The sequence below is a fragment of the Pipistrellus hanaki genome (genome assembly GCF_964339955.1).
Source record: "Pipistrellus hanaki genome assembly, chromosome: 16".
NCBI classification, from domain to species: domain Eukaryota; kingdom Metazoa; phylum Chordata; class Mammalia; order Chiroptera; family Vespertilionidae; genus Pipistrellus; species Pipistrellus hanaki.
Genome location: NC_140518.1, coordinates 26,959,701 through 26,977,641, shown reverse-complemented (window position 1 = coordinate 26,977,641; position 17,941 = coordinate 26,959,701). Strand labels below are relative to the sequence as shown.

The window sequence follows — 17,941 nt, the reverse complement described above, 5'->3', positions numbered from 1 at the left end:
GTTCAATTCCCAGTCAGGGCACATGCCTGGGTTTCGGGCTCGATCCCCAGTGTGGGGCGTGCAGGAGGCAGCTGATCAATGATTCTCTCTCATTATTGATGTTTCTCTCTCTTCCTCTTCCTTCCTCTCTGAAATCAATAAAAATACATTAAAAATTTTTTATTGATTTTTTACAGAGAGGAAGGGAGAGGGATAGAGAGTTAGAAACATCAATGAGATGAGAGAGAAACATCGATCAGCTGCCTCCTGTACACCTTTAACTGGGGATGTGGCTGCAACCAAGGTACATGCCTTTGACTGGAATTGAACCTGGGACCCTTGAGTCTGCAGGCAGATACTCTATCCACTGAGCCAAACCAGTTAGGGCAATAAAAATATGTTTAAAAAAATGAAAATAGAGAGATGTCAAAACAAGTGGAAGTGTTAGAGATGCGTCTCAGAGCTTACTCATTCAGTTGTCACTTCACATCTCACGGGTGAGGCCTCTCCCTCCTGGTGTGCAGGGACCCATTCTGCCTGAAACTCTCAGGGTTGGGGTTTCTTGCCCCGAGAAGGCCTTCTTTTTTTACGCTATCCTGTGACCAGATCTTGTTGCTAAATGGTGTGTAGCTGAGTGCATGTTGCTAGAAAATATCGTAGCATTACTATTATTACATTGGTGTGTGCTTTCAAGTTTACAAAGCACTTTCACATCCATTATCTCATATAAACTGAGCAGCTGGACAGCTCCCTGGGGAAGCATAAGTTATAGGGTAACAGAGCATGTAACCAGGGGTCTGGATGCTGGCCTGGCCAGCAGGGCTCGGGTCCCTGCTGATCCAGGAGAGTGCCTGTGAGGTCGCACATGACTCAGGTCAGGCTCTGTCCCCAATTCCCACCATCCCTGCAATCCTCTGGCTCCCCACCCCAACACCCCGACTGTGCCAGCCAAAGGATCCTCGATTAGAAATGCCAGAAACATTTACTGAGAAGGAGCTGGGTGGTGGCCTCGGACTCATAGGGAGACCTCAGAGGTTTTCTGCTTGCCTCTCCTTGGTTTATAGCCTAGAACTTGAGACTAGAAGAGGCTAGGTGAGGGGAAATCACAGCTCCTGCCTCCCAATCCAACCTCCTTCTTCTCAACCACAGTGATTTCTTTTTTAAAAAGCGGAGAGATGCCAAAACTGGTTTGGCTCAGTGGATAGTAGGGGTGTCGAACTCAATCAGAGAAGGGGCCAAAATCTAAAATCCAGCCTAAATCGCGGGCCGAATGGTTTACTGAACAGTCATAAACTGACAATGTCATAAACTGACAGCGGAGTGCAGTGATGACAGCGCGGTGCGGGCCACATTGCAAGGCCTGGCGGGCTGGATTTGGCCCGCGGGCCTTGTGTTTGACATATGTGGGATAGAGCGTCGGCCTGCGGACTGAAAGGTCCCAGGTTCAATTCCGGTCAAGGGCATGTACTTTGCTTACGGGCACATCCCCAGTGGGAGGTGTGCAGGAGGCAGCTGGTCAATGTTTCTCTCTTATTGATGTTTCTAACTTTCTATCCCTCTCCCTTCCTCCTGTAAAAAAATCAATAAAATATATATATATATATATATATATTTTTAAAAAAAGTAGAGAGAGGAAGGGAGGGAGAGAGAGCATCAATGATAAGAAAGTCATTGATCAGCTGCCTCCTGAATGCCCCACACTGGGGATCAAGCCTGCAACCCGGGCATGTGCCCTGACCAAGAATCAAACAGTTGACCTTCTGGTTCATAGACCAAGGCTCAACTCCTGAGCCATGCCAGCCAGACTCAACCACGGTGACTTCTGAATCCACTGGCCTACAGTGTGTCCCTGAATAGTGTGTCACCCTGCGGGCTTTCCCTAGATGCTAGCCAGCTCTCCCTATCTCCTGTCTACTGTGGCCCCAGCCAGGAGCCCCTCCCTCAAGGTCACAGACCTGGAGAATCCTCCCAGGGCTCTTCCTGACAGGCGTAGCTCCAGGAGAAGCAACGGCAGAGAAAGGCTCAAGGCCACCCCTGTGCCTCCGGGGAGAGCATCTCTGCTCTGGCCACTCTGGCCTTTCAGCTCTGGGAGGCAAAGAATGGACAAGGAGGCCTTAGAGACATTGTCCATTCTCCCTCCTTACCTCAGGGGTCAGGGAAGGCCAGAGGGCAGTCCTGCAAATAAGGCAGATAGTCTCAACCCACGTGCACCTGCGGGCTTGGGCAGCCTGGCCAGGGAAGTCCCTGCTTCCTGTTGCCTCCTAATCTTGACTGAGAAGACTGATACATGACACGCCTCCTTCCCTCTGGTCCTTAGCCCTGTGAGATCAAAGCCTGGGACAGCAGGCAAGGCAAACAGCCCGGGGCACAGTCCCCTCTGGCTCAGCGTGGAGGCATCCACCAGAACCATCAGAATGTCTCCTCACCCAAGCCCTCCCCAGCAGGTGCATCCAATTAGGGGTTGGCCTTTGTGCCATTTATAGGCTCAGCAGGAAGGGAGGCTCACAGGGGGCCGCCCTCTTGGCCACTGTAGGTCTTTCTGCCAAGGAATCAGCATGATGGCACCTCCGGGGGCCAGAGTGATCCTCTTCCCATGTCCCACCCAGGGACAGGCACTCCAGGGCTGCCCCAGACTAACAGCGAGCCCCTGTGCTTCTTCCCTGGAGAGGCTGTAGAAGACACCACTGAGGTCGGGGGTCCAAGGACTCCGTTTTTCCAACTCAGCACTTCTACTACATAAAAATGGTCTCCAGCCAAGGCAGTGCTTTTCAAGGGAATTGGGCCTGGGTAGTCACCTGGCCTGATCCTGGGTAAGAGGCACCGGTGAGAACTGACTGCACTCCAGCCCTAAATGAGGCCGCAAGGCCCTGAAAACAGAACAGTAAGTATTGCCAGATTCCTCCAGAAGACCCTCACCGTGTACGGAGAGTACTTTGGGAAGAAGGCAGCTTCAAGAAATCTGACCTTTATTTCACTGCTGGGGGCACTCACACACAACAGTTTATGGACAATGGACTTGGTAGCTGACCATATTTCCCTCTTTGCTTTGGCCACTAGGAAGCTCAGAAGTTTATAACCTACCTCTAGCAAGTACACAGACTCACATGCTTATGGATGTTTGTGCTGATTTCACTGTGGGGTGTGAGCATTTTACTCCCTTTATTTTCCCTTTCCCAAACACTCCCAATAACTCATATTTTGGTATGAGATGAGTTTCAAGAAGTCACCTCAAATCCTGTTTCCAGGGAGACAAACTAAAAAATATATATTCCCATCCCTGCTATTGGGGCTACTTGTTTTTTCATAGGGACTCTTTTTAAAAAAAAAAAAATCTTTGGCTCACATTTATTTTCCTTGGTATACATTTAAAAAATATTTTATTGATTTTTTTTTTTTTTTGCAGAGAGGGATAAAGATTAAGAAACATCAATCAACTGCCTCCTGCACACCCTCTGGGGATGTACCCACAACCAAGGTATGTGCCCTTGACCAGAATCGAACCTGGGACCTTTCAGTCCAAAGGCCAACACTCTAGCCACTGAGCCAAACCGGTTAGGGCTCCATAGGGACTCTTGGTAGAGGGGAAGAAGACAGGTACTCACCCCGCGTGCATGAAGATGTACGTCAGGTAGCGCCACGCTTGGGCTCGGAGCTGTGGGTGGTACACCAGTGCGTTCTGCAGGTACCGTGGGTGGGTCACCTGCAGCACAAACTGATCCAGCGACACTCCATTGTAGAGGAAAAAGGCCACCTGGGTGAAAGCACAGGACGGAAGGGCCCATTACTAAGTACAAAACTGCCAGGAACCCCCTGTGCTAACACCCGCAATCCTTGCTGGAAGTTGTCGTCTTTCCTTCTCAGAGAACGAGGGACTCCTCCGGGGCCAGTGCTCAGCCTCATCTTCACCCATCGCTACCCCTCTGTTGGGATATTTTGCGTTAGCTATTCACAACATGGTCATATGATCTGTGCCCACACTTCCTTGGGGCTAAGTAGGAAGGGTTTGGAGGATTTTAAACTTTAACCCCAATAAAAGAACATACCCATTTAGGGGATAAGGCAATGCCACATAAGTTGATTTAAAAAAAACAACAACAACCTATGGTAAAATACATAGAAATACAAGCTATCATCTAAATCAGTTGTAAGTGTGCAACTCAGTGGCATAAAGTTCATTTAAATTGTTAGGCAACTATCACCACAATAGAAGTCTTTTCACTTGCAAGACCGAAACTCTATAGCCATGCAACGTTAGCTTTCCATTCTCCTTCCCCATCTCTGGCAACCACCATTGTACTTTCTGTCTCTGTGACTTCGGCTACTCTAGGTAACTCGCCTTCTGCTTATTTCACTTAGTATAATGTCACCAAGGTTCACCCATGCTGTTGATTAGGCCAAAATGTCCTTCCTTTTCTAAGCATGAATAACATTCCCATTGTATGTATAAGCCATGTTTTGTTTACCATTCATCTGTTTGTTTTTTTCTCTTATTTTATCGATTTTTTACAGAGAGGAAGAGAGAGGGATAGAGAGTCAGAAACACCGATGAGAGAGAATCATCGATCAGCTGCCTCCTGCACACCCCCCACTGGGGATGTGCCCGAAACCAAGGTACATGCCCTTGACCGGAATTGAACCCGGGACCCTTCAGTCCGCAGGCCGACACTCTATCCACTGAGCCAAACCGGTTTCGGCACCATTCATCTGTTGATGAACATTTGGGTTGCTTCACTGCTGTCAATAATGCTGTTATGATCATGGGTGTACAAATATCTCCTTGAGTCCCTGCTTTCAATTTATTTTGGGTATAGGCACAGAAGTGGAATTGCTGGATCATGTGGTAATTATACGTTTAATTTTCTGAGTAATCGCCATACTATTTCCCATAGAGCTGCACCATTTTCTACAAGGGTCCCAATCTCTCTGCATCCTCACCACCACCCCACATAAGCAGACTATGCAAATGACTTAAGCACACTAATTTAAGCCCTGAAAGGTAAACTACTTTTTTCTGGAACTCTTTCTAAAATGCATCATTCATGTCCCTATGTTCTTAATCAGGTATGTGCATAATCTCTCAGAGATGCCTCAGGTACCAAGCTGGGCACCGGGAGTGATGTCTTCTCCAGCAATCGATGGGGCTTCTCTCCTACAACGAAATGGCCCCAAATTCTTGTGTTTGAAACTCAGGTCTAGACCTAGCCGGTTTTGCTCAGTGGATAGAGTGTCAGCAGGCAGACCAAAGGGTCCTGGGTTTGATGCCTCTCTGGCCCTGGTCGGGGCTCGTGCAGGAGGCAACCAATCGATGTCTCTCACATTGATGTTTCTCTCTGTCTTTCCCTCTCTCTGTCTTTCCCTCTCTCTTCCACTCTCCCTAAAAATAAATGGACAAATATTCTCAGGTGAGGATTAACAAAAAACAAATGAACAATAACACCCCCTCAGGTTTCCTTTTAAATTGATTTCAGAGAGAGAAAGGGAGACAGAGAGAGGAACAGAAACATCAATGTGAGAAAATCATTGATCAGCTGCCTCCTGCACACCCCTTAATATGGATTGAGCCCACAACCTGGGCATGTGCCCTTGACTGGAATGGAACCTGGGACCCTTCAGTCTATCCACTGAGCCAAACCAGCCAGGTCAGGCCTTACTTTTTATTGCTGGTTAATAGTGGGTCCCTGCTATTTTCTCTATTATGGAATCAGAAAACTGGGTATCTAGAACCGTATTTTATAATAAAACAAAAAGCCTTGGGCTTTTGTACAAGGACTTTGAAACAGTTATTTCAACATTTTCTTCTAGGATGGTGGTTAGAGTTTACATAGCTGAGGCTTATGGAAATTTGAAACCAATCTGGACCCAAAATCTGGCTTCTCTGGATAACCTTGGACAGACGACTTGAATTTTCTTGTTCTCGATGTCCTGACCTAGAAATGGGGATAGGAATGCCTACACTTGCAGGGTAGTGATGAGCTAAAATACAGGGGGCCCCGCCGGGTGCCTGGCATGGGATTCGGGAAGGCAGCCGTAATTAGCGTCGGGTTAGGGCTTCCTGGGTGGAGCCTGGACTGGCTCGGGCTGGATTCCCCTGGGCTCTCTGGGGAGCCGTTCCAGTCCACCTAACAGGATGCGGGCGGCCTGGCAACAAATACAGCTTCCAAGCCAGTTCGTTATTATTGCTCCTCAAATAGAAGTTAATAAATAGACCAACACCGTAAGCATTTGGAAGACTCCAAGCATATCTCAGAAAAATCGCCATTTCAACGTGAACTTGGAAGAAGCCCTTGGGCCTGCAGACCAGCTATTCTCATTTAGGGGGGGAAAAAAAGAATGCCATGAAGCTTAACAACCCTGCCGTCTGATCAGGAACTTTGCAAGAACATATGCAGGGGTGGTAATGAGGCCCGTGGCTCTGAGAGAGAAACCTGGGAAGGTTATAAAACGCCCAAGGGGAGCCGAGCATCCGTTTAGGGGTGGAGGGGCCCACGGGCTCTTAGGCGGAACGGCCCACAGAATGCAGAGCTCCTCACGCGTGGGCCCTGATTCAGAAAGGGGTACCACTTCGATTCTGTTGATATCGAAGCAGGAGACTCTTAGAATAACAATGGGTCTGGATGATTCCCTGAGGGGAGAACGTTCTTTCAAAACGTGTGAAGTCCACATTTACCTGTTCAGAAACACTCCCTCCCATATGCACTTGTGGGAGGCTTTTGTGTTCCATTCTCTGGCTAAAGGGGGGGGGTGGGGGGTGGCGGGGGGCTATGGGAGAAGGAGGGCTGGCCTGCTTATCCCTGCTTCCCAGGCGGAGGATGGAGTCCCGGGGGAGAGGGGGGTCAAATGACCTGTCCACATTACTCACTCAGGGAGGAACTAAAATAAATTGGTTTTAGTGAGTTAGCCTGACTAACTCCCCCATTGTTTTTGTTGTTACTGTTTAGGTGGGGTGTCCCATGGGGATTTTGCTGCAGTGACTATCGCCTGAAGTAAGAATCTTTGGGATGTCTTTGGGGTCCAGGAAAGAGGACAACACTGCCTGGCCTGTACTGGGGCTGGACTTGCCATGACAACTGCCACTGGCTCCTCCCTCGGCCATCGCTCTTTTGGCGGAGAGGACGCTGCCCTGACCCTCACGCTCTCGGATGCCCCCTTGCCCTGGCTGTGCCGAGGCCAGCTGGCCCTGCCCCACCCTGGTCCTTGCCTCCAGCAGGGTGACGGTGATCATGAACCAGGGCGGGGGGCAGCAGGTGTAGCTGTCGTAGTACCACTTCCGGTCGATCTCCCGGGGCAGGGTCTCGTAGGCCACGTGGCGGATGAGGCGCTGGGAGAGGTTCAGCCCTTTCTCCTCCAGCAGGGCCTTGCTGCAGAGCCGGCGGTTCCCCTGCAGGATGGCCTGGCGGAAGCTGTTGGACCGCTTGTTGCTCATCTGCACAGGAAACGGGGGGGGGGGGGGGGGGGGGGGAGGGGGCGGGAGGGGGAGGGGAGGGGGAGGGGAGAGGGAGAGGGGGGCAGGGTCAGAACCAGGATCTCGGGAGCCCCGACCCATTTCCCAGACAGCACAATCCTTAGACTTAACCAGGCTTAGATCCCACCTTTCTTATTGTTTTACAATAGCTCACCAGAAGCAATATTCACTGAGCTCTCACACAATCAGGGCTGTTCTAAGCACTACATAATTTGTTGGTTCATTTGCTACCACCAGTCTACCGGTTACATTTGCTATCCCCATTTTGCTCGACGTGGAAACCAAAGCACAGAGAGTTTTAAGGACTATCAAGTTCTAACCCCGTAAGCCTCCTGCGCCTGCATTCATCTATTCACAGTACCTTCCTTCCGTCCACCCATCCATCACAATTCCCTGAGCAACTACTACGTGTCAGGCGCATGGCCAGGCACAGGGGATTGGGTGGTGCTCGATGAGTAGCCAGCAATCACAGTTCAGAGTCAAGGCTGCTGTAGGAGCCCACGGGAGGGAGCCCAACCTGGTCTTTAGGTGGTCAGGGAGTGCTTCCTGGAGGAGGCAGTATCTGAGTGAGAGCTGGAGGGTGAGCAGGACTCAGCATCCTCACAAACGTTAGCGTGGGAAGGGTTGGGCAGTCCTGGCTGACTTTCCCAGAACCCAGAGCTGTGCCTGTGGAAGGCCACTACTCCTGAGTTCCTTCAAGTGACTGGCCACAGAACCCTGCCTCGGCGCTGACCCTGCCTTGGCTGTTCACACAGCAGTCAGCCTGGCTCCCAGAGATCAGAGCAGCCTGCTGACTGCCAGCCATGGGGCCTCCGTCGCCTCCCACCTGCCCTCCACGACCACATTCTAGACCACATGTGTCAAACACAAGGCCCGCGGGCCAAATCCAGCCCGCCAGGCCTTGCAATGTGGCCCGCACCGCGCTGTCATCACTGCACTCCGCTGTCAGTTTATGACATTGTCAGTTTATGATTGTTCAGTAAACCATTCGGCCTGCGATTTAGGCTGGATTTTAGATTTTGGCCCCTTCTCTGATTGAGTTCGACACCCCTATTCTAGACCTTGACTATGGGGAGATGCCCTAGAGACTGAGTCCTCCCAACCCCAGAGCCCACAGTGCCATCTGGGTGGCTGATCCACAGAAGCTGGGGTGGGGGTTATCAGCGTATTCCTGGGACAGTGGGCCCAGCAGTGGGCAAGAGGCTAAACCCGGAGGCAGGAGGCCAGAGAGGGCTGGCCAGGAGCACCGGGCAGACCAAGGCACAGGGGTTTGGAGTCCTATGGGGGGAAGGTAGCTGTGGGGAGGATCTGCATTCAGACCAAATGGGATGAGCCTCCCTCTGCAGCCTTTCCCCTCCTGGATTCTGCTGCCTCTCACCTTTAAAATCTGGTTGAAGCTCTAGCCAGTTTGGCTTAGTGGATAGAGCATCAGCCTGCAGACTCAAAGGTCCTGGGTTTGATTCCGGTCAAGGGCATGTGCCTTGGTGGCATGTGCCTTGGTGGCGGGCACATCCCCGGTGGGGGGTGTGCAGGAGGCAGCTGATTGATGTTTTTCTCTCATAGATGTTTCTGACTCTCCCTCTCTTCTCCCTTCCTCTCTGTGAAAAATCAACAAAATAAATATATTTTTAAATATATATATATTTAAAAATATATTTTATTGATTTTTTATAGAGAGGAAAGAGAGGGATAGAGAGTCAGAAACCGATGAGAGAGAATCATCGATCAGCTGCCTCTTGCACACCCCCTACTGGGGATGTGCCCGCAACCAAGTACATGCCCTTGACCGGAATCGAACCCGGGACCTTTCTGTCCGCAGGCCGACGCTCTATCCACTGAGCCAAACCGGTTTTGGCAATAAAATATATTTTTAATAAATAAAATAAAATCTGGCTTAAAGCCGCAGCAGGCCTTCCCAGAGGAAGCCCTTCCAAAGGGAATTCCCTCTTCTCCTCCGCTCCACACCTACAAAGCTTGGGTCTGGTCCTTCCTCCGGGCTCAGGATTCTTTACTTGCAGGCAGGGCTTGGTGCTCAGGCACACGGTAAGCCCCAGACAGGATCCCAGCATGAGGTACTTTGTAGCCACACTTACCATCCTCTCTTCCAATCTCTGAGTGTGAATATGCACATGGGCGTGCCCTGCATGCACACTCACAAACACACCCGCAGTCACCCCCTGACGACCCGGGTGGGGTCCGGCTCAGCACTGAGGACAGAAGCACGGTGAGCACATACTCACCACTCACCTGCACGCTTGGTGTGCCTAGCACTGTATTGGGCGCAGGAGAAACCATGGTCTTGGGCCTCACGGAACTTATAAGGAGAGACAGGTGTGTAAACAGCAGCAAAAGAGGGTGCCATCTTCGTTATTTGGTGCCTAGGGTTATCCCCACGCCATAAAGATGGGGACCAGAGCTTGGAGAGTAATTTCTCAGAGACCCATCGTTAGGAACTCAGAGTCAGGATTCACATCCAGATCTGCCTGCCTCTGGAAGCCAGCTAATTGGCACTTTCCTGCCAAGTAGATAGGGATCCTCTCCCTCCAGGTGGATGCACCCCTTCCGGGCCTGGGGAACAAAGCCCATGCCAGATTCCAGGCCCCACTCCCGCCTCTGCCAGGCATCCCGTACAGAACACAACCTGCAGGCCCTCACGTGACAACCTTGGCCTCTCTGCTGTAACGTCATGTGGTCTGTGCCAGAAGAGAAGTCTGGCGCCCTGGCCGGGTAGGTTACTTGGTTGGAGCATCGTCCCCATAAGCTAAGGTTGCGGGTTCAATCCCCAGACAGGGCACATATAAGAATCAACCAATGAATGCATAGATACGTGGAACAGCAGGTCCATGTTTCTCTCTCTTCAATCAATCAATCAATCAATCAATATCAATCAAGAAAGACCTGGTTGCCCTAACCGGTTTGGCTCAGTGAATAGAGCTTCAGCCTATAGACTGAAAGGTCCCAGGTTCGATTCTGGTCAAGGGCACATCCCTAGTAGGAGGTGTGCAGGAGGCAGCTGATGGATGTTTCTCTCTCATCGATGTTTCTAACTCTCTATCCCTTTTCCTTCCTCTCTATAAAAAAATAAATAAAATGTATTTTTAAAAGAGAGGGAGAGAGAGAGAGAGAGAGAGAGAGAGAGAGAGAGAGAGAGACAGAGACACCTGGCAAAGCACTGCAGGGGGTTTACGAGGAAGGGCTCACGAAGGAGGCAGAATACTACAGACAACGAAGTCTTCCATATATTTCACCTTGTTGAATGCTTGCAACGACCCCGAAGGAGGTAAAGTCCAGGCCCAGAAGATCTTTCCCACTGAGTGGCCCGGGCAGAGCCAGAAGAGGGACCCAGGTCTGCCTGACTCCAGGCTCTGAGCCCCCTGCTCTCCCCAGGGCTTCCCTGCTGGTGACCTCCTCTTAGTCCTGGTCCCCAGGGCAGCCCTGCTCACATGAATCCAGGCTCCAGCTGGCCACTCCAGCTCCGAACTGACAGAAATCCCCACAGCGACAAGTCCCCTGCGGCTGGGAATTCACAGAGGACCCCAGCCGGGCCCTCCCGCTGCCCGGGTCTGAGCAGGGGCTGCAGCAGACGTGCTTGCGCTGGGCGGTGGAGGAGCCTGTGCCAGCTCAAGCCCGTGGCCTGGTCTTTGGTGGCCCAGCCGGACTCAGTCCCAGGGCTCACCGCCCCCGCCTGCCCCATGAATCCCGGCGGCCCCTCCCCCTGTAGCTCAGCTCTGACCCCTGCCCTCTACAAGGCCTGCTCCCTGGGTCCATTCTGAACAGCAGGAGAACCCCAAAGCCCGACCGCTGCTCCCTGAAACCACTGGGCAAAGGCAGGCCCTCTGCCGAGAGGCAATACAAGCAAGTCCGAAGCCGGTACCCACAGTGAGAGCCCACCTGGCACAGGACTGGCTCCCCATCACTGACACCAGTGGGTGACAGAGAGAGAACACTGTCTCACCCCTCCCTGCGTGACAGAAGGGAGGTGACTGTCCCCACCCATTTCAATAGGGAAATCAAGGTCAGACTCCAGCCTTGGATTCATCCTGATGGTTCATGTAGAGTCTACTGATATTCCAACCATCCCGTGGCAGGTAAATGCTTCCTGCCTAATCCCACTGAACCCCATTCCAATCTCACCCCAGTAGTAACAGAGCAGTGACCCGCAGTGAGGAGGGAGTCCTTACTCTTAGAGCAGTGGGCAGGATTCGTGGGCTCCCTGTCCCCAGTCCCCCCAACAAGCCAGGGTGTCTGCCAGCAGGTCTGATGAGCTCCTGTGCCCCACTGTTCCTGGAGAGCTCTGGCCTGACCCTCCCCACACCTGCTCCCCTGCTTCTCTCCTGCCAATGGCCTCCTGCCTCCCTCTCCCAGCACTTGGTTTCGATTGCATGGAGCCCACGTCCAGCCCCAGAGGTGGGACCTGATTGGTTGGAGTCAGTCAACACCTCCCCACTGACCCTGTCTGGGCCCGTGGAAGGGAGGAAATAAATCCCTTGTGTGGGAGCTACCACCAGGAGTCCCTCTCCTCTCCTGCACGGTGAGGCTGAGGGTGTGAGGGCTGGAACGGTGGCAGCCACTTCGCTGCCACAACAGGAGGGGCTGGAATTGCCAGCGGCTTCTCAGAGGATGAGAAGGCGGAGCTGAGAGGCAAAGAGAAACCCCAGAGATCCCTTTCATTGTCCAAAAGGGTCGACTAACCCACAACCCCTGGACAGGCCCCTCCCAACAGCAAGGGCCCCAGAGCGCTCACCAGGTTGGCAAAGTCCTGGTAGCAGATCTGCCCATCGGTGTGGCTGTCGGCCAGGGCCAGGAGCACCTCCCGTTTGTGCGGGTCCAGCTGGGCGCTGTGGCTCTCCAGGAGGCTGCGGAACTTGCCGGAGCTGATGTAGCCGGTGTTCCCGGGGTCACACTACAGGAGAAGCGCAGACAAGCCAGGGGGAGGGGCGTGTGAGTGGGCTCTCGCCCCTTCTCGGCTCTACCAGAGGTACCCCATCTTCATCAACACGGGGCCGGGGCGGTGCTGGGATGTCTCCCAGGCCCCCGAGGGAAACATCCAAACAAAGGCGTGGACAGTCACGTAAAATCCTGGAAGGCCCTGGAGACCTTCTAGGTCCACTAACCGGAGCGTCTGGTGTGTGGATAAGGACTCTGAGGCTCAGAGAGGTTAAATCTCCTTCTTTCTGCCTTACGTCTGACTCTAGGCAAGAGGAAAGCAGGAATGAAAAGGAGACGAGCAGAGGAAGAGGAGGAACTTCTGGGGCCCGGGCCAGAGGGACTCCCGTGGGGAATGCTGAGGCCTGGGAGCAGGGAGCACAGCCTGCCAACCCTGCGTGTGGCTGCTGGCTCCCTCCATGTCAAACTACCCCTCCTCCTTCTTCTTCTCTCCCCCACCACCCCCCCAACAGGCCAGAGCAGGGCTCCCCAAAGACACCCAGGGGTCCTCAAACTTTTTAAAGTGGGGGCCAGATCACGGTCCCTCAGAGAGCTGGAGGGCCGGACTATATGAACTACTAATTCCTACTGTAACACCTCGGCTGCGCTCACTGCCCAAAAAACCTGGCGGGCAGGATCAGACTCCTCTGCGGGCCGCATGTGGCCCGCAGGCCGTAGTTTGAAGACCCCTGCGAGGCTCTCTGTGCTCTGTTTGTTTGTTGGCATCACCCATTTGCCCTCTGTAGCACAGGGATCCCTCCGCCCAGGATTCCTTGCTCCCTCATCTCCCTGAGAGCCTCCGCCTCACCCTTCCCAGCTCATTGGACGTCCCCTCTCCATACAGGCTCCTCTTAGACATGTCTGCCCCTCGGACAGACCTCCAGCCCCCGCCCCGTACAGCTCTGTAATCATCTACTTTCAACTCCTTACTGGTCCCCCCACGGCAGCGTCACCACAGATCCCCCTGCTTAGCATCGAGCCCGCGGAGGCACTCAATAAAGTTTTGTTTGGTGAACGCACAGGGGAGCCCCGGATGAAGAGGTGGGTGCTAATTTTCCAAGGACGGTCTCATCAGTTCAGTTAGAAAAGGATTTTATTCATCTCTCCCGGAGAACCCATAAGCTTTCTGCCCCTCTTCCACAGCCCCCCTTTCCTCAAAAAACCCATCCCAGTGTTCCCCCAGACACCTCCCCCCCAGCACCCACCCTGCTAGGAACTGAGGCCAAGCCTGCTGAGAGCTTGCCTGCTCACAAGCACTTCCCCACACCAGCTCACTGCATCCTGGAGATGCTGCATGGGTTACTGAGGTTGTTGAAGGCAATCAGACTCTGCGATGTGTGTGTGTGTGTGTGTGTGTGTGTGTGGAGAGAGAGAGAGAGAGAGAGAGAGAGAGAGAGAGAGAGAGAGAGAGAGAGAGAGAAAACCCAGAAGACCAGATCCATGTTTCTCCCTTTTCTAGATAAGGTCAATGGAGACCACCTTAGGGAGGCTGGTTCTCGGGGCAGCATTTCTCAGGCGATCCAGGAGAAACAGCCAAGAGCCACAGACATAGCTAGTTCAGTCCTCTCAGAACTCAGCGAGACGACCTGCCTGAGGAGGCCTACCTAACAGCGTGGGTCCCCACCCTCAGCCCCAAACACCAGCTTTCAGAGCTGACACCAAAGTGGTTCACACGATAGAGCATGTCGGAAAACTCCACTACCCCAGCCCCGTAAAGACCTTTAAGAATAAAAATATCTACCCGAAACCGGTTTGGCTCAGTGGATAGAGCGTCGGCCTGCAGACTGAAAGGTCCCAGGTTCAATTCCGGTCAAGGGCATGTACATTGGTTGCGGGCACATCCCCAGTAGGGGGTGTGCAGGAGGCAGCTGGTCGATGTTTCTCTCTCACTGATGTTTCTAGCTCTCTCTTCCTCTCTGTAAAAATCAATAAAATATATTTAATTATATATATATATATGGGCCCTGGACACATCACTCAATTGGTTAGACTGAATGCCGAGGTGGCAGGTCCAGTCTCCTGGTCAGGGCACATTCAACAAACAACCAATGAATGTCTAAGTGAGTGGAACAACAAATCGATGCTTTTCTCTCTAAAATCAATTTAAAAGAAAAGAGGAAACATACTTAATATGTGTTGAGTGATTTCATGGGGTCAAATACAGTTGTAAGCACGTTATATGTATAATTTCTTGGACTTCCTACAACAACTGTATGAAATAGGTCCTCCCATTATCCCCATATTACAGATGAGGGAACAGAGGCACAGGGAAAGGAGCACAGGGCCAGCAGCCAGCAGGGCCAGGGTTCCACACCCAGGCAGTTAGTGCTGCCTCTATTCACCACTGGCCGCCAATGACCTTCAAGCCCTCCCCCTGCCCCCTCACCATCCCCAGAGCTGCCCTGCTGCTCAGAAGCAAAATTAAGGATCATAGAGGTGAGCGCTGAACCGGGGGGGGGGGGGGGGGGGGGGGCCCTAGGAGTCTCACAGGCCCGCTCTAAACAGAGACTTTTAAGGCAGGAAGGAGCCTCAAAAAGCAACAGGTCTGCCAGCCTGGCGTGGCTCAGTGCTTGAGCATGGGCCTATGAACCAGGAGGCCATGGTTTGATTCCAGGTCAGGGCACATGCCTGGGCTGTGGGCTTGATCCCCGGGGGTGGGGGGTGTGTAGGAGGCAGCTGATTAATGGTTCTCTCATCATTGATGTTTCTCTCTCACTCTCTCTCCCTCGCCCTTCCTCTCTGAAATCAATAACAAAATATATATATTTTTAAAAATTAACAGTTCTGACTTCCGTATTGCTCAGGCAGGAAAGTAAAGCTTGGAGAGGCAAAGTGGCAGTGTGGCCAGGGAGGGCCTCCTTAGCCAGCCTGGGGTCTCACTGGCCAGCCCGGCCTGGCTCCACACGGCTCCCAAGCGGGGTGGGCTGATGGGGGTGACAGCGGGGCTCAGAAGCAGGCCTGAGTCCTGGGAAAATCCATCCTCCGCTCCCAGCCCCTGTGAACTGCAGGGGGCAGTGGTCTGCACACAGCATGGAGTCTCCTGCCTCGGCGGAGGGGGAGGAAGCCCAAGGGCCTTGCATTTCATGGAAGCAGAGATACCAACCCCTTCTCAAGGCTGCCTTTAGACGTGTGTGTGGGGGGGTAGGGGGGAGGGAGGCAGTGGGGTGGAGGGGCTGAGATCAGACAAGGGCCTTTCTTCTTCATTCCAGCTCCAGACAAAGGACCACCTGCTCCCTCCCCTCTCCCCTCCAGGGAGGGCTCCCTGCTGTTGTCCTAGTGACAGGGGCTGCCCTAGGGCTCCCCAAGCCCCCGCCCCCCACGAGGCCTGCCAGGCCTGCCCCAAGCACATTACAGGCTCCAGACTGCAGAGGATGAGCTGGAATCAGGCCCAGCCTCCCTTCTCTGCCAAAACCCTACCTTTCAGTGCCAGGGCCAGACAGGCCAGACAATGGGGTCATCACTAACCTAATAACGAGGCCTCAGGGATGCAGGGGGCTGACTAGTGGGGAGGGAGAGGCAAGGGTGGGGTGGCTGCCTGGGCCCCACAAATGTACAGAGAGCACCTTCCAATTCCCCCCCCCCCGCCCCCCTCCTTACCAAGAACCAGGGACGATGAGGACAAGAGCAGAGGCTGACCGTGGGCATGGGGCACAGGGCAGGTGGGAGGCCGAGAGAGGGAGACGAAGGGAGAAGAGACTCAGAGAAAGCCTGGGAGAGGATGTGTAAAGGAAGGAGGTGGCAGCCCAGGAAGGCAGCTCAGAGCTTCTTAAGGGGCTGCAAGGAGCAAAGCAAAATCCCATTCTTGTCGCTGCCACTAACCGCTTTGTGTGCTTTCGGGTAGCCTGCTGGAGCCACGACCACCTGTCTGTCAGGCAGGGCCACATCCCCTCGGGTCATGGTGGGCTGGCACAAACACAGGCCAGCGCTCTCCGGGACCCAGGGCCACACGGACTCGATGTCCAGCTCCCACTGCCCCATTCACGGCAAAGCAGGGAGCACTCTTCCTGCCAGGCCAGCTATGGGTGACGAGGACATACCAGCCCCGTGGCTTGGAGGGAGCGTTTGGGGATACAAACCCTGCGAATGAAATTTCTTTGTTGACAGTGCACTCCAGGCCCCAAAGCTCTCTGTCCCGGGAGTCCCAGGCCCCAAAGCTCTCTGTCCCGGGAGTCCCAGGCCCTGCATTCACCCACTTCTGGCATCAGGACGCTCTCAGGGATGAGTCTGGGCCGAGGGTTGGAGGCAGCCTGACTGGGACTGGTGAATGAGGCTGTGAATGGACCGCAGGCAGGGGCCCGGCGGGGAGTCAGGAGTGGGGAGCATTCTGACAGATGCCTCCTGAATGGGGCTCAGTGCTGTGGAGTGGGGGGAGGCCAAGCCCACATTCAGCCGGGGGAGGGGAGGAGATGCTGGCCCGGCAGACAGCGAGGGGCCATCCCCACTGCTCCCACCCACCTGCCTCAGCCTTGAAAAGAGCTGCTGTGGGGAGAGGCTCCAGAGGACTTTAATCCCGCCAGCACCCAGCCCTCTGCCCCCTTAATCCTCTCAGTCGCCAGTTTTCCCAGCCTGGGGCCTCACACAGTCTGTGCCTGCATCCCGACTCCCACCCGGACCCCTTCCTAGTGCACGTATGACCTAGGCTGGGGAAAGGACCCGCCGAATTCCCTCTGCATTATTATTTTAAAAAAAATATATTTTATTGATTTTTCACAGAGAGGAAGAGAGAGGGATAGAGAGTTAGAAACATCAATGAGAGAGAATCATCAATCAGCTGCCTCTTGCACACCCCCTACTGGGGATGCGCCCGCAACCAAGGTACATGCCCTTGACCGGAATCGAACCCGGGACCTTTCAGTCCCCAGGCCGACGCTCAATCCACTGAGCCAAACCAGTCCCGGCATCCCTCTGCATTATTGTCATTACTGACTTCCGAGAGGAAGGGAGAGGGAGAGAGAGAGAGCTAGAAACATCAATGATGAGAATCATTGGTCGGCTGCCTCCTACAGGCCCCCTATTGGGGATCCAGCCCATAACCCAGGCATGTGCCCTTGTCTGGAATCGAACCTGGGACCTTTCCGTCTGCAGGCTGACACTCTATCCACTACCAGTGTTTCCCAAAGTGTGGTACACGTACCCCCAGGGGTGCGGGAAGAGTTTGGTGGGGGTACGAGTTGCACCGGAGTTGGGTGGGGATATGCACTGCACCGTGTTTAGCTGCGCCTAATTCTACGTTCTCATGAGTACGAGGTACTCAGCGTTACGAAAATTATAGAGGGGTACACATATGTCAAAAGTTTGGGAAACACTGCACTAAGCCAAACCGGCTAGGGCTCCCTCTGAACTACTGCCCCTTTGGGCTCTTTCGCCTTCTCTGGGGCAAGGAGTGAAGGAGCCCCAGGAGCCCCTCCTCCCGCGCTGTGCCATCTGGGGCAGATCCCTAGGCACACTGCCTCCGCTTCCCCATCGACCGAGTGGTAGAAGCTCTGCCTTCTCCAGGGAGTGTAGGGGGCCCATCCACCCACAGGGGTGGCTGATCTATTCTGCATCCTTGCTCAGGCAGGGGTGATGGGAAAT

General features: G+C 53.5%; 1 protein-coding gene across 3 annotated transcripts in view; it reads right to left on the bottom strand.

Annotated features, from left to right (window-relative positions):
* RHBDL3 (rhomboid like 3) overlaps positions 1–17,941 on the bottom strand; it is a 53,112-nt gene that overhangs the window by 23,066 nt on the left and 12,105 nt on the right. For 2 of the 3 annotated variants that reach the window (XM_084862772.1, XM_084862771.1), the window contains 3 exons: positions 12,186–12,344; positions 7,178–7,402; positions 3,582–3,730 (listed from right to left, as the gene is read on the bottom strand). In XM_084862772.1, coding sequence (XP_084718898.1) covers positions 3,582–3,730; positions 7,178–7,402; positions 12,186–12,344 — 533 coding nt within the window. Of the gene's footprint in view, positions 1–3,581; positions 3,731–7,177; positions 7,403–9,688; positions 9,756–12,185; positions 12,345–17,941 lie in introns of all 3 variants that reach the window. The other variant, XM_084862773.1, reaches the window with a different exon arrangement.